A 13,270-nucleotide genomic window follows, 5' to 3' on the forward strand; every position below is an offset into this window, starting at 1 on the left:
CCCTATATGGATTCATATTTTCCCTTGTTCCTAGTTCAACAGATTGACTGACAACTGAGAGCTGATGTCTGTGGAATGATTGATTGTTGTCGTGCTTGAACAGCTTGACTTGAAAAATTTTTTTAATGGGTATAAAAAGGGCTGTTCTAAACCTTATGACCAATATTTACTGTTGGATGGCTTTTACTGTGTTAATTTAAAGAATGCCAAATTTGCCCTTGAAACCTGGGATAACAAAATTGCACTGTCGCCAATTCAGCTGTGTGCACAGCGCCCTCTACTGTCTGAGAGAAGTTACTTCTGCTGTCAGTTCTGTGAGTGAATGTTTTAATCAGGATGCATTGTGGACAGTGTCAGTGATTAACAGTTTGGATCAAAACTTACACAAGCAGCAGTCCTGTCGTATTTGGTGGCGGGAACACGGCTTTAACAGATGGCCGCATTTATTTCAGGGTGTATCCCGGCCCACTGCATGCACAGCACAGGCGCCCCCACTCAGGTCAGGCTAGTGTTACGTTACGTGCAAAGGACAGATCCCAAACATTTTCTTCCACACTTACAGTACAGCAGGCAATGCAGGAAAATGTATGACTTTGAGGCAATGGCATTTTGTGTCCCTGTGCTTATTTTTCATCATGTATGAGCTGGCAGTTATGCTTGTTGTATGCTTGTTTCATTTCCAGGGTGGACAGGACCTTCTGCAAGGCAAGGACCGGGTGAGTTATTTGTTTTTCTGGCACAGTGTTTCCCAAATGTTTATTGAGACCCAAGGCATGTTTTACATTTGAAAATCTCACAGAAAAGTGCTCAACAGCAAACAAAAATGTCAATAAAGTTGCGATACGCACTTGGAGGCATTTTGATTATTCTGCCTGTCAATATTTAAAAATATATTTTTTGTGGCTCATAAAAAATAACTAAGTTAAATTAGTTGATTTCTGGTTGGGTCATGCAAAAGAAAATCAGGTCACAGAAATGCTCATAAAGGAAGAAAGGCCACAGTGTGAAAAGGTGAAGGTATCAAATTTCACATGATGGGAGAATACAGAATGAGAGCGCTTCAACCATTCCTAATCATCCAGCAACCTGGGTCCTCTCCTCTGCACTCAGCTCTGTCATTCATTATATGATTCAAAAGCACTTCAATGGCTCATCTCCACATCCCAAAAGATTACTGTCTGCTCCAGCAATATATGATAAATCTGAATTTATTCTAAAGCTTTTAATCCATTTTATTGGCACCAGGGGTGCCAATAAAATGGAGGTCACTCTAAGTTAAATCCCTGCTAAATTTACTTTTACAAATCAGGCTTACAGACTACTCATACTTGTGGCTCTTCATGCATTATTTTTCTTTACTTAAAATAGCTTCTATTGTTCTTTTCTGACTTGGTGTGACTTTTTTTTTTAAAGCTTGGCAGAGTGAGGAGCAGATCCTGCCATCATAAACTTGATGAGTTGGAAGGAGTTTAGGGTTTTAAACCAGCATTAGGCTTTCAAAATAGTGTTTGAACCCAAGGTTAACGTTTCAAGGTTTAGGGATTTTGAGGTTTTAGTTATCAAACTCAGATCAGGACCTTCTATTAGTTGGATAAGGTTACACAATTGATGTTGTTGTTGTTGCGCCACAATGTAATGTCATGCCTCGCCGCATCCAAAAAGCCTATGTTGTGCCAATATTTTAAAACTCATCGACCTGTGTGTTTTGAACGTGTTGGGGTTGACTTCCCTTTTTAAGTACGGTATAACTGCACAATCGAATCCAATCCAGTGGTTACAACAAATCAAAGACTTTACTTCTGATTGACCCCATCAAAAAGCTATTAATATCACAGTAGTTTATGAGAACTGTTGTTTGTAATTATCCTGAATTCGGCTGGTGACCAGTCCAGGGTATACCCCATCCTCTCACCTAGAGTCAAATGGGAAAGGCGCCAATTTAATGGGCCTGTCTCACTGTCCTGGAGACTAGTTGATAACTTGATGGCGACACAAATCTCAGCGAGATCCCCTGGGGATTAGCTGGGTTGCCAGGGAGTCGCAGTAAATTAGGCTTCAGCAGCTTCCTGGCAACATTTTAGAAGACAAGAACTTTTATTGTGGTTGTCCATGGTAAAAGCTGTTGACAATGACCTTACTAGTTCTCCATTTATACATTGGAGAAGTCCAATCACGTTGCCCCGAGCTTCGGGCTAAGTGATTTCCATGATATATCCCTTGTGAGACTGTGAGAGTGCAAGCAATATTTTGGTCTCCAGTGATATAGGCCCTTGACCTTGTGAGGATAAGCACGATATGAAATGGATGGATGGTTCACACCTTTTTACTGTCAGTCATCAGTTTGGGACAATATCTCATCAGACTCTAGATGTAGTTAATGTTGTGTCCTCTGAGTGTACATTGCCTTGTCTAGTTTCCCGTCATCGTGCAGCGCTAATACGTTTTCATGAGCTCAGGGACTCTAATCTGTATTTAATGTCAGAAGCTCCTCGGCTTTCAACAATATGCACTTGATTAAAATGTTAAATGGTCGTTGCGGGCCAACACGATTCTCCACTCTCCGTGGGAGGCTCCTAATTAGTTGTAATCCTGTTTAGCTAGGTTTCCCGGTTGGGAGGATAGAGCAGAAAATGGTTTGTGTGGATGACATGTTTTATAAGAGACCCCCCCCCCCCCACACACACACACACACATACACAGTGAACTGTGCCTCGCTGTCCCTGGAGCATGATGGATTATTGTGGCCGGCTGTCCATTGTGTAACTCCCTACTTATTTTTTCAAACAAGATGGCCAATGGTGTCACCATACTATTTCCAAGTGACCTTCATGTTGGGCAGGCACGCGCATCCACAGGGGGGGTCGCTCTATTAGCAAGGAAGAAGTCACGACCGATGATCTCTTGACATCTGTTAGGAAAGAAAAACAAACAAACAAGCCGATATATTCTCTTAGTTATTATTTATTTCTTAAAATGGCAGGCGTCGTATACCTTAGTTAGCCAAAAGGCATTGCATTTGCTGTATCTTGTGATTTTATTTTACAAATGTTACAGTGCACTTTTTAGACCTTTTGACCATTATGTCACATTTACTTCTGAGTGGGAAAGGTTGAGGCATTCTCATAGTAAATAAATGATAACATGTTATTTGAACGATTGAAGTGATAGAACGATGATTTATTAATCTACTCTACCGTTTTGATAGCAGTGCAATTGCTACTATGATCATAGAGTGATGAGCAAATTATTTTAACTTTTGTCTTCCTTGGATTAATATCACAGATGCGCTCCTTTGCTTCTGAATAACTAGTTGTCTACTAGCAACCTATCATTAACTTTCCCAAAGCATTTGCTACATACCTGCGAGAAAATATCTTCCACAAAATAGATGACGGATGTTTCCCTCGCAGTCTGATCGATTTCTAGTCAGTGCCCAAATACTCAGCAACAGCTGGTCCCTTGGCCAAAGGAAAAAAATAAATGGGTGAGTTTCATCAGGTGGAAAAAGCTGTCAAAACCAATCATGCGCCTGATTTTTTGTGTCGACCCCTAATGGGCCAGGCCAAAACTCCCAAAACTCTATTTATCCTTATCACCGAGAGGGTCAGGGTTTAATTTCATTTTTAAGGATATTGAGAAAAAAACGTTTTGAACTCCTGTTTTGAGGCCTGTGTCATTGGAAGTGTCTCATCGCATGAATGTACCTCTATTGTTTTTCCTCTTGATCTCAAACTATTTCAGAATCAAATCATCATTTTTTTTCCTTAACAATCAATCAATTAATGACTAATTCAAATATGACCATATTATGGCCATTAGCAACTAATAAGATAACACAAGCTGTGGTTGTCTTATGAGAACCTGTCACGCCACGTTGACAGTTGACCAGGGCAAATGTTTATATTTCCGTTGGCTTGTTGTAGCTGGGCCAGGGCATTCCAAAACCAGACTATTTTAAGACTGTTGCTATTTTTTTCTGAAAAGCGTGACGTGGTTCTATGTTTAGGGGGCTCTTTGAATCTTTCACTTTACTTTGTGTTCTGTCCACGTTCTGTCCATCAGGAGGAATATGAATAGGAATGTCTTTTTTTTTTTTTTTTTTTTAATCACTGTTATACATACAACATAATGAAAGGTGAATTCTTGTGAGGTGACAAAATTTGCTGGTCAGTTTCTCAGTCTGTTGCTTTTGGCTTTTTGTGTCCCAAACACTTAACAATATAAGATGTAAGTAGCTTAGGAGACATTGAGATCTACTCTCAACTTTTGATGGAAGTGTGTTTGGAAAACCTTGATCCAGATACAGATAGTCTGTTATTCCAAAGCCGTACTCCATTGAAAAGAATTTGCATGCAAACGGGAAAATATGGCCGATGACAGTAATTGAGTGGGATGATGGTTAACTTCAAGTAGGAGGCAACAATGGCCTCAGTCAGTGACTGATTTAAAGACATTGGTGAAGACCCCAGCCAGCTGAGATGCAGTTGTCCTTGGGTTGACCCAGTACAACGTGCACGTCACCTGGTCCTTTCCACTGTGCTGCGTTCCTTGCTGCGGTTGGGCGGGTGGTTGTTAACGAGGCAGCCTCTGGCGACTTAAGCAACACTGCAGACTTTCCTGCTCACTAAAATCCAGTGAGATGTCACTCAGTATACTGGGTGTCACCTTGCGTGTATGTGTGTCAAAGTGGGAGAGCCGAGTGTCACTCGGAGCAAAACGTCTGCTGTGTGCGTCTCCTGCCGACTGACCAAATATAGAAGCAAAATGACGAGGGTGCTCCCGATCCACCTGCCATCCAGCTATAGAGTGCAAGATGTCTTCAACAATCCTAAATCCCACAGCTTGTTGGGAGGATGACGCAGCTAGGAAACATTTTCAGGTTATTTTTGTCAGACAGTTGAGCTTTTTATGTTTTCCCCCCCTGTCATTGCTTGTCAACTGTCAATTGAAGGATACAATTAAGTGCTAAGGTCTTACAATAAAATAGAAAAAAAGCTACTATTTGAAAAAAAAGGTATCCTTCAATGTTAAATTTGTTTATCTTTGAAGTGATGGACCTTTTCAGAAAGGAGTCGGAATCAAGATAGTGACATACTGAATATTGGTTGTGCTGACAGTGTACGACATCACGAACTCAAGTGCGATATTGGAGTGCAACTTTGAATAGCAATTCCCAACACCTTGTGATTTTTTTTCAATTTATATGATTCAGCACCTAATTTTAATCTTCTCCCCAAAAGCTGTGCTGATTTCCATTCCAGTGATGCAAGGCTGCCATCTACAGGCAAGTTATTACAGTGCTTTACAAAAGCTGAATTTCACAGGAAAGCCTTTTCTTTACCTTTTCGTTGAATACTGATCTATTTGTTGTTGGCAGGAAACACCTAAATTGAGAGCGTTGACTTCAACTTTATTCTTGTCCTTGTGTCCGTTGAGGCGCATGTGCGTGGCTGTGATTTCCCCAGAGTGATGATGAGGGTGGTGGAGGATTTGTTTCCAAGGAAAACATAGTATATTGTTAGAGATGAGTGGGTTGATATTATAGGTCACCTGAAAACAATCCAAATGAACAAGAATAACAAATAAATCCCTGTTTTTGCTCTCCTTTCCATGGAGCAGAGATTCGATTGTCTCTTTGCACTTCAGAGCCCCCATGTTAAATTATTCATTCTTTTGTAAAATCATACTGACTTTTTTTTACTTGCGCCATCTGCTAAACAGAATCATTACAAAGAGTTTCAGTTCATTAAAAACCATGAGTAGTGAATTCAGATTTGTTTTAAAATACAATATATATGTTTGAAGAGAATTGCTGAAAACTTGCATGTTGTATTTAGTGTTTGAGACACTATGGAATAATTTTTTTTATCCTTGAAATCTGTTAACCACACCCTTCACCTTTTTTCTTTTCACTTACGGGGGACTTCATAGGTACAATATCTGTGCTGTGTCAAATGAGACCTTATCACTCTGCCTTTATCGTAGAGCGTAACTGTCACACCACAGGCAATTATGTTTGCCTTTGTTCGCATGCTTCAGGGCTTAGAGTTGATGCATTGGGGCAGTCTGAGAAAAGGTCAATTTCTGGCTGTCTATTCGTGTGCTGTTTGATTCTATCTGTGGGAGACAGCAGGTGTTGTGACTTGAGCAGGACACAATCCACTGTGAGACAAATTACAAATCACTCGAGGTGAAAGAAACTAGTGATTGTTGAAAGCTGAATGGCATGTGTGGGGGGGAAATGCTCTTTCAGGGCTGTATTAATTCAATTAGCTGGCTTGTCTGCGATGTAAGACCAAAATCTGAACAGGCTGCTCATTAAACAAGGCGTGGTGATGTCATTTCACACTTGAGGCCTAAATGTATGTATGAAAGCAATTAAAAAATTCAAAGTTATTAGGTCAATTTGCTGCTCCTTATTCAAATACATTCTGTAGAGGAGCTGTAATATAAAAAAGCTAAAACTTAAAAAAAGCATAATGATGCGGTATTAAGTCTTCATTTCTCACAGTTGTATTTGTGGTATTTGATTATTAGTTGAAGAAGACATGAAGCAGCAAGGACAGCATGTTTATTCATTTATGATTTAGAAGCCTCATTTTATATTGGTGATTTTTTTTCTTCCCATTTACGAGACTTTTATATTGTCACTTTACAGAGACTTTAAAATAGGGAGGTCGCAGCAGCATTAGTCAATTTGTCTTTGTCTAGTGAATTCATCGCTGTTGGGTAAAATCTGTGCCTGATTTTAGCACACATGGTTCCTGGTTGCAGTTGTATCATGTGACTTTGTCACTGGGTGATTGATTTCCTCGCATCTGATTTGACAGGTTTTCCTAATGGATTGACACAGTAGTGAAAGAGAAAGTGAGGCAGCTTGCCTTCAAAGGATGAAGGGTGTTGGGCAGGCCAGGGGAGTGACCACAGCCCAACTTGAGTAGGCTAATGTGGTATGGAATTTGCGCCAGAGGGGCCAGCTGGAGGGGATTTATTGAGAGCGGATGCTCTTAATTCCTGTCCGAGTATCTCCCCTGACCACAACGAATTCAACAAGAGCTTTCTGTTGCTCTTTCTGATTCTTACTTGCCATCATGTCTGTGCCCACAGAGCCCTCATTTTAAATGCACGCGACATTGATTTAATAGAGCCAGTGGCAATGATCCCTGTTTGAATGCCACTCTATGCTAATCAGAATTTAAACAGGGCATCTCAAAATCTATCATTTGACGTGCTTTTCACGTATAAACACAGGTGTAAAAGCAGTGTAAGCCTTTGCCGTGAGCATTACGAGCCCAAAGTCACTCTGTGAATGTTTGTGAATGAGGGATTAGCATCCAAAGCCTTAATCCAAAATACAATCTCCAAAACACATTACAGCTAATGTGGCTGTTGGACTTTGTCTAGTGATATAATACTATTTGCTTCGAAGCTTTGGTGAGTGAGCAGATTATTGTGTTGTTTTCACTGGAGCACGTGTTGTTGTAATCCCCAGTTAGGACTCTTCAAATATTCACACATACGCAAATACATTTGGCATTTTACAAGGAAAGACACGTTGTGTCCTGGGTCTGTTGATGTAGTGGGGGGATATATGTTCAAAGAAAGATTAATACCTCCACACAAACTGAAAAAAATATATGATTATTAAACATTTTTGCATAATTTATAAGTGAATAAATTATGATAGATATTGCTGTCCTTTCCTTTGAGGGAAAGAACGCACCTTTTCATTTCTACTTGACTTGATGACTGATTCCAAAAAAGATGAAGGAAAGGTGACACAAAGTTATGAGATTGGACTTTCCGAAGAGGCCCATGGTCTAAGCTTTTTAAAGACTCCGACTCCAATTGTTTCCTAACTGCACACTTTCACGGGCCACATAAAATGATGTGATGGGCCGGAACTGACCCCCGGGCCTTGACTTTGACACCGTTTTCTTTAGAGCGATGAAACCGCTTAAACATGTTTCCTCTTATGAACATATTGAACAAGTCGCAGCATTAGACACGTGGGCGTTTTTCACTCATCATCATTTGGCTGATGCGGTTGCCGCGGCAACTTCCCGAGCTGACTGGCAGCGGCAAGCCCTGCTCGCTTTTCCAACTATGAGCGGCAGAGTTCCGTCAACACTTAAAAGCCCAGTTGGGGAGGGTTTTCTGCTTTTCAAGGAGGATCAGACTTGTGCTGGTTGCTCAGGCGGACCACGTGATTAAGGGAGCAGACAAAGAGGGAGGAAGTGACAAGCACAGAGTGCATATGTGCATGTGAGAGACAGAGTGGGAGGACACAGAGAAACAGAGAGAGGGAGGAACAGGGAAGAGTCAGTAGATGCCTCGCACCACTGGCAGCGAGCATCAGTGTGACAAGCTGGGTGAAACCGGCAGGTGGACGTCGGAAGTGAGCTGAAGGTGTGGATGGAGCACGGATGCGACGCCTTCAGGGAGGAGAGACAAGTGCCAACGTGAGGGGACGAGAGCTTCTGTCAAGAGCTTAACCGCAGGGAGGGAGACGTAGACTGTGAGTCATCTGCTCACTGCGCACACTTCCCAGGGAGCTTTCCACGCCGCCAGTAAGTTTGGCTGCCCCACTTCACTCGCACACACGCGCAGAGGACGTCAACGCATCCAGACGCCATGCTGGGACTTCCTAGCGCGGCTGCTTATCAGCTGGGCTGTGTTATGTAATTTGTTGTGTTGTCAGGATGAAGCTGTGGCTTAGTGCTGCTGAGCTGTAGGACATTGGACAGTACGTGCTAACTACGCAGGTGTGTAAGTGTATGTGTGTAGGGGGTCTGTGTGCTGCGCAACAGTGGACATTTCATCCCTCACTTTTTATGTGATGGGTGTCTTTACAGACTGACAGAAGCAGACTCAGTGTCCTGTGAGTATTTGTTATCATCAAATGTGTTTATTTTTCTTTGCATGATATGCACAGGTCCTTCCTTGAAAAGTACATTCAGCTTTGGGGTGTGCCTTGAGACTGGTTTGTACAGTTACTCAAATCATCGTAACCTATTCAAATGAATGGCTATTTCATGAATCCGTTCCAGCTTCCCCTAAAGGAACACGATTTTTGATGAATAAAAGAGATATTAAAAAAAGACCATGCAGATTGATTTAAAAACATTGACAAATCAATATGCCATTGGGTTCTTGAGTTCTGAGAAGTTCAACAATGCTGTGAAGAGTTCAGCTTGCAAGTAGTTCCAAATAAAATTAAATAAAAAATATAAATTACTAATGAATACAATTAAATAACTAAGCGTAGAGGGCAGCATATTCCAATTACAAAGTGCAAAGTGTTTTTGCTCAGATTTTGGGACAATTAGCAAACATTGGTCTGTTGGGAACCACAATTTAATTGGCACCGTGGTGGCTTATTTAGCAGAGCACTGAAACAGAAAACAAAATTGCCGCAACCGAATCAAATACAAAAACAGAGGTTGCAGTGTATTTAGTTTTTAATTAAGTGTTTCTCCAAGTTTTTACGTTTTCAGTTCCGTTAATGTTGTGATTCTTTGCAGATGTACAGTTTCAGGATTGTCAACCCGAATCATAATCTTATTGCCCTTGGGTGTGTTTTCTTCAAGACAACTGATGCCGCTATCAGCTCTAAGAGTTTATATGAATGAAGAACCTCCACGTGTAAAAGCCTGCTGCAATTAAACATTCATTCACCTTCATCACCTTAATTCTGAGGAGCAGCTTTTTCTATTTACATTCTCCGTAGCACCGCAGAGACTTTCTAATGGGACTAAATTCCTTCCGCCTGCTGGTAATGGTGTGTTGCAAAGTATGGCTCATTGACTGGTTGATCGTGCAAAGGAGTGTTCTTTAATCCATGGAGCGTTGCTTCACTTTTGTTTGTCCGTAGAGGTTACGAGCATTCGCGTGTATTAGTGACTACCGGGATCCGCACGAGCAACAATTTGACTTCTCACTTTGCGTGAGCTCAACAGGATGGGTCCGTGCTGATTGGATGTGTTGCGTGTTCGAGACGAACTGAATTATCGATCGAGGGTTCAGTGGGGACAGAGCTTTCATGATAGATGGGGAAATGTGCATGCGGCCCTCTCAGCTTCGAGATGTTACATGAGGTGTTTGAAAACATCCCTGTATCCGTATCTATTGTACTATTGCGACTCGTGTTTTTTAGAGCAAGCAATGAATAAACCATACATGATGAGATTGCAACACATCAGGCTCAACTGAAAACATGCATTATGGATTTTATTCATGAATGGGTTGTTTCACCTCTTTGCTCATTCATGTTTGTCATCATACATTTTTCGCAGGATTGTATTTTTGGATGAATAAATCAATGGATGTTGGGGTGGTTTGATTTTCATAAATTGTTTGCATACGTGAAGGAACAATACCGTTTTTTATTACACGAGATACAAAATTCATTCGAGAATACAAAATTTGAATGAAAAGAGGCAGAGAGGAAGAAATCATATTTTCGTCCCCTTTTTACAAGAAAATTGTACCTTTAGTTTTCCCTTTTAACCTCTTATTAATCCATCCATCCATCCATTTTCTGAACCGCTTAGTCCCCACGGGGGTCACGGGCGTGCTGGAGCCTATCCCAGCCGTCATCGGGCAGTAGGCGGGGGACACCCTGAACCGGTTGCCAGCCAATCGCAGGGCACACAGAGACAAACAACCATTCGCACTCGCACTCACACCTAGGGACAATTTGGAATGATCAATCGGCCTACCAAGCATGTTTTTAGGATGTGGGAGGAAACCGGAGTGCCCGGAGAAAACCCACGCGGGCTCGGGGAGAACATGCAAACTCCGCACAGGGAGGGCCGGAGGTGGAATCGAACCCGCACCCTCCTAACTGTGAGGCGGACGTGCTACCCAGTGCGCCACCGAGCCGCCTCCTCTTATTAATATTTTAGTCTATTTTATAGACAGCTATTTTCTATTAACAATTTAAAAATGATCACTTTCAAGATTCATCTCTTCAATGTCGGACTAAATCGAAACAAATACTAGTTGTTGACTGGAATCTGTTGCTAAACGAGAGCGATCTCCTCCAAGTTGACCCGATTGTGAGGGCCCCTTTGCTGACTGATCCTTTGTGTCTGATTCTCGTTACAGGAAACATGATGGGGGTGAGCCCAGAATTTGTGGCGCACTAGAGCCTCTGTCGTTCCAGCCAAAACTCACACACAGCACCGTGACAACCCAGAAGGTTGGTGACCATGACAAGGACATAGAACGCATAAGAGTTCATTTAAACTACACTGGTGCCTTGAGATAGTCGACGTTTTGGGAGAACTTTCCGATCATTTGGCTTATTTTTTTGCTTTAACTTGTAAGTTTGAGCTTAAGATGCCGTAAAGCGTCAATAAACTCAATTAATTTCACGATAGCAGCATTTTGGAAAGTCTCCCTAGCTTAATATTAACAACCCATTCAAAACAGCATTGACATGCTATAGTTAGCACCTATAGTTGTGGAGGTGCAAGATATATATATCATAATATTCATAAGCATATATTCTTTATCCACTACAAAGAATGACTAGCATTACAGCATCCTAAAGAGTCACTTGAGCGGAATAAGTATTGCTTCTTCTTCATTTGTATCTGCATAGAGGGCATGATTGTATTATACGACCTCCTGGTGGCCCAAGAGGCACATGACAACGCAGCACTAAATCATGACGTGCAAACTCTTTATTTCCTCACACTCTATTTAATTATTACTTTTTATAAAAAACATTTTTATTTTTTTGGGGGGGGTGTTGAAATGGGTTCCATTCTCATAAAAGTTTATTTGAGATAGAAGTGTTTTATGAGTATAGCCACGTAAAAAAATTAACTCGTGTCTCAAGGCACCACTATGTCGCTAAACTTAAAACTCTGTATATTGGTGTTATAAAATATTTATATGCGGTTCTGAACAGTAAGCTTGTTAATTTTAGTCTCAGCATGAGGTTGTTAATCATTTGTCAATTTTTTTAATTAGGATGAGATTATGTTGAAGCTATTATTAATGAATATGAATATAATTTTGGCTCGTCAGTATGTTTATTATTTCAAGTCTCACACTTCATGTCAGATCCATTTCCTCATCGTTGTGCTGCCAGATCGTACGTCTTATCATTAATAACCAGAGACTGGCGTGGGAAAAGTGCCAGGGATATTTTGGGAACGCAGCGAATGAAAGAGCTGAGCTCCGTGGTGATTAAAAGAGGATACGATCTCATTTACGTTGGATTGGTTTTGTAAGGTCCTTCCGAGTTTGGAAAGGGGCTTATGCGACTTTACTTGAAAAGTGCCGGGAAGAGAGAGAGAGAGACAGATTAAAAGAGACTTTGGATCCAGTTGTTCCACATTCCTTATGATGTGGATGGACTTGGTACCAACTGTAGGCTCATCTGACAGTTAATCTGATTTGTGGGTGAGAAATTTGGGCAACTTTTGTGTCCCTATATTTATCATTTAGATCACATTTTCTAAAGCAGTCACTTGTGAGAGTTAAGATTAATTTATATTGTACTAAATTGTGCTGCTTGATAATGTGGAAAACAAAAAAGAAAATGAAACATTACATACAGTTGGGAGGACTACATTAACCCTTTTTTACTTTATGTTCTACTCATATATACGTTTGCCCGTGTCGTTCTATTTGCTAGTTACAGCAAAATGTGTGCCCTTGCTTGCTCAGTGGCCATCCAAAAAGAGATCAAATTCCCTTTGACGCCTGTCGTAACGGCGTGACAGTCTCATTGTCCTCCTCCTCACTACATTAGTAGGAAGTAGGAAACAAGTTTTCACCTCAACTGTCACTGCCCCTCCAAGTTGGTCTGTAACTGTCAGAGGACTGCACTGATAGTTGTAAACAAAACAGCAGCTAGAATAGAAACTGAAAATTGCTTTCATTCTCCTGATCAAAAATACATAAACTGAGTTTGTAAGTGAAAAATGGACCATTATGGCTGGATGATCCCTTTAATTGATGTTTTGCCTAACTTAGAAATGTATCACATGATCAGAGATAGCGCCACTGTCATTGTACATGTTTTTAGCAATTAGCGTATGTTTTTAGAAAGATATCTCTGACTTCACTTTTAAACAATCGCTGATACTTAACACACATAGAGCATACAACATGGTACAACACTGAAAAATATGCAAATCTAAAATCAGCCTGGCCTGCATAATCCGTTTAAAATGATTCATTTGTATATCGTGTTAGACTGTTCCTACGCCACAGACATCACTAAATTATTATGTCCAAAATGTTTTGGGAG

At 41.0% G+C, this 13,270-nt stretch overlaps 1 protein-coding gene across 9 annotated transcripts in view; it reads left to right on the top strand.

Annotated features, from left to right (window-relative positions):
• Positions 1 to 13,270, top strand: part of rap1gapa (RAP1 GTPase activating protein a) — a 43,875-nt gene that overhangs the window by 12,331 nt on the left and 18,274 nt on the right. For 2 of the 9 annotated variants that reach the window (XM_049752472.2, XM_049752470.2), the window contains exons 2-3: positions 684 to 716; positions 11,110 to 11,203. Coding sequence is in view for 5 of the 9 variants with exons in the window: in XM_049752470.2 (XP_049608427.1) it covers positions 684 to 716; positions 11,110 to 11,203 (127 nt within the window). In the remaining 4 variants the exon portion in view is untranslated. Of the gene's footprint in view, positions 1 to 523; positions 586 to 683; positions 717 to 8,148; positions 8,571 to 8,701; positions 8,766 to 8,855; positions 8,882 to 11,109; positions 11,204 to 13,270 lie in introns of those variants that run through there. The other 7 variants (XM_049752473.2, XM_068649146.1, XM_049752466.2 and 4 more) reach the window with 7 other exon arrangements.

This window comes from Syngnathus scovelli, chromosome 2 (assembly GCF_024217435.2).
Source record: "Syngnathus scovelli strain Florida chromosome 2, RoL_Ssco_1.2, whole genome shotgun sequence".
NCBI classification, from domain to species: Eukaryota; Metazoa; Chordata; class Actinopteri; order Syngnathiformes; family Syngnathidae; genus Syngnathus; species Syngnathus scovelli.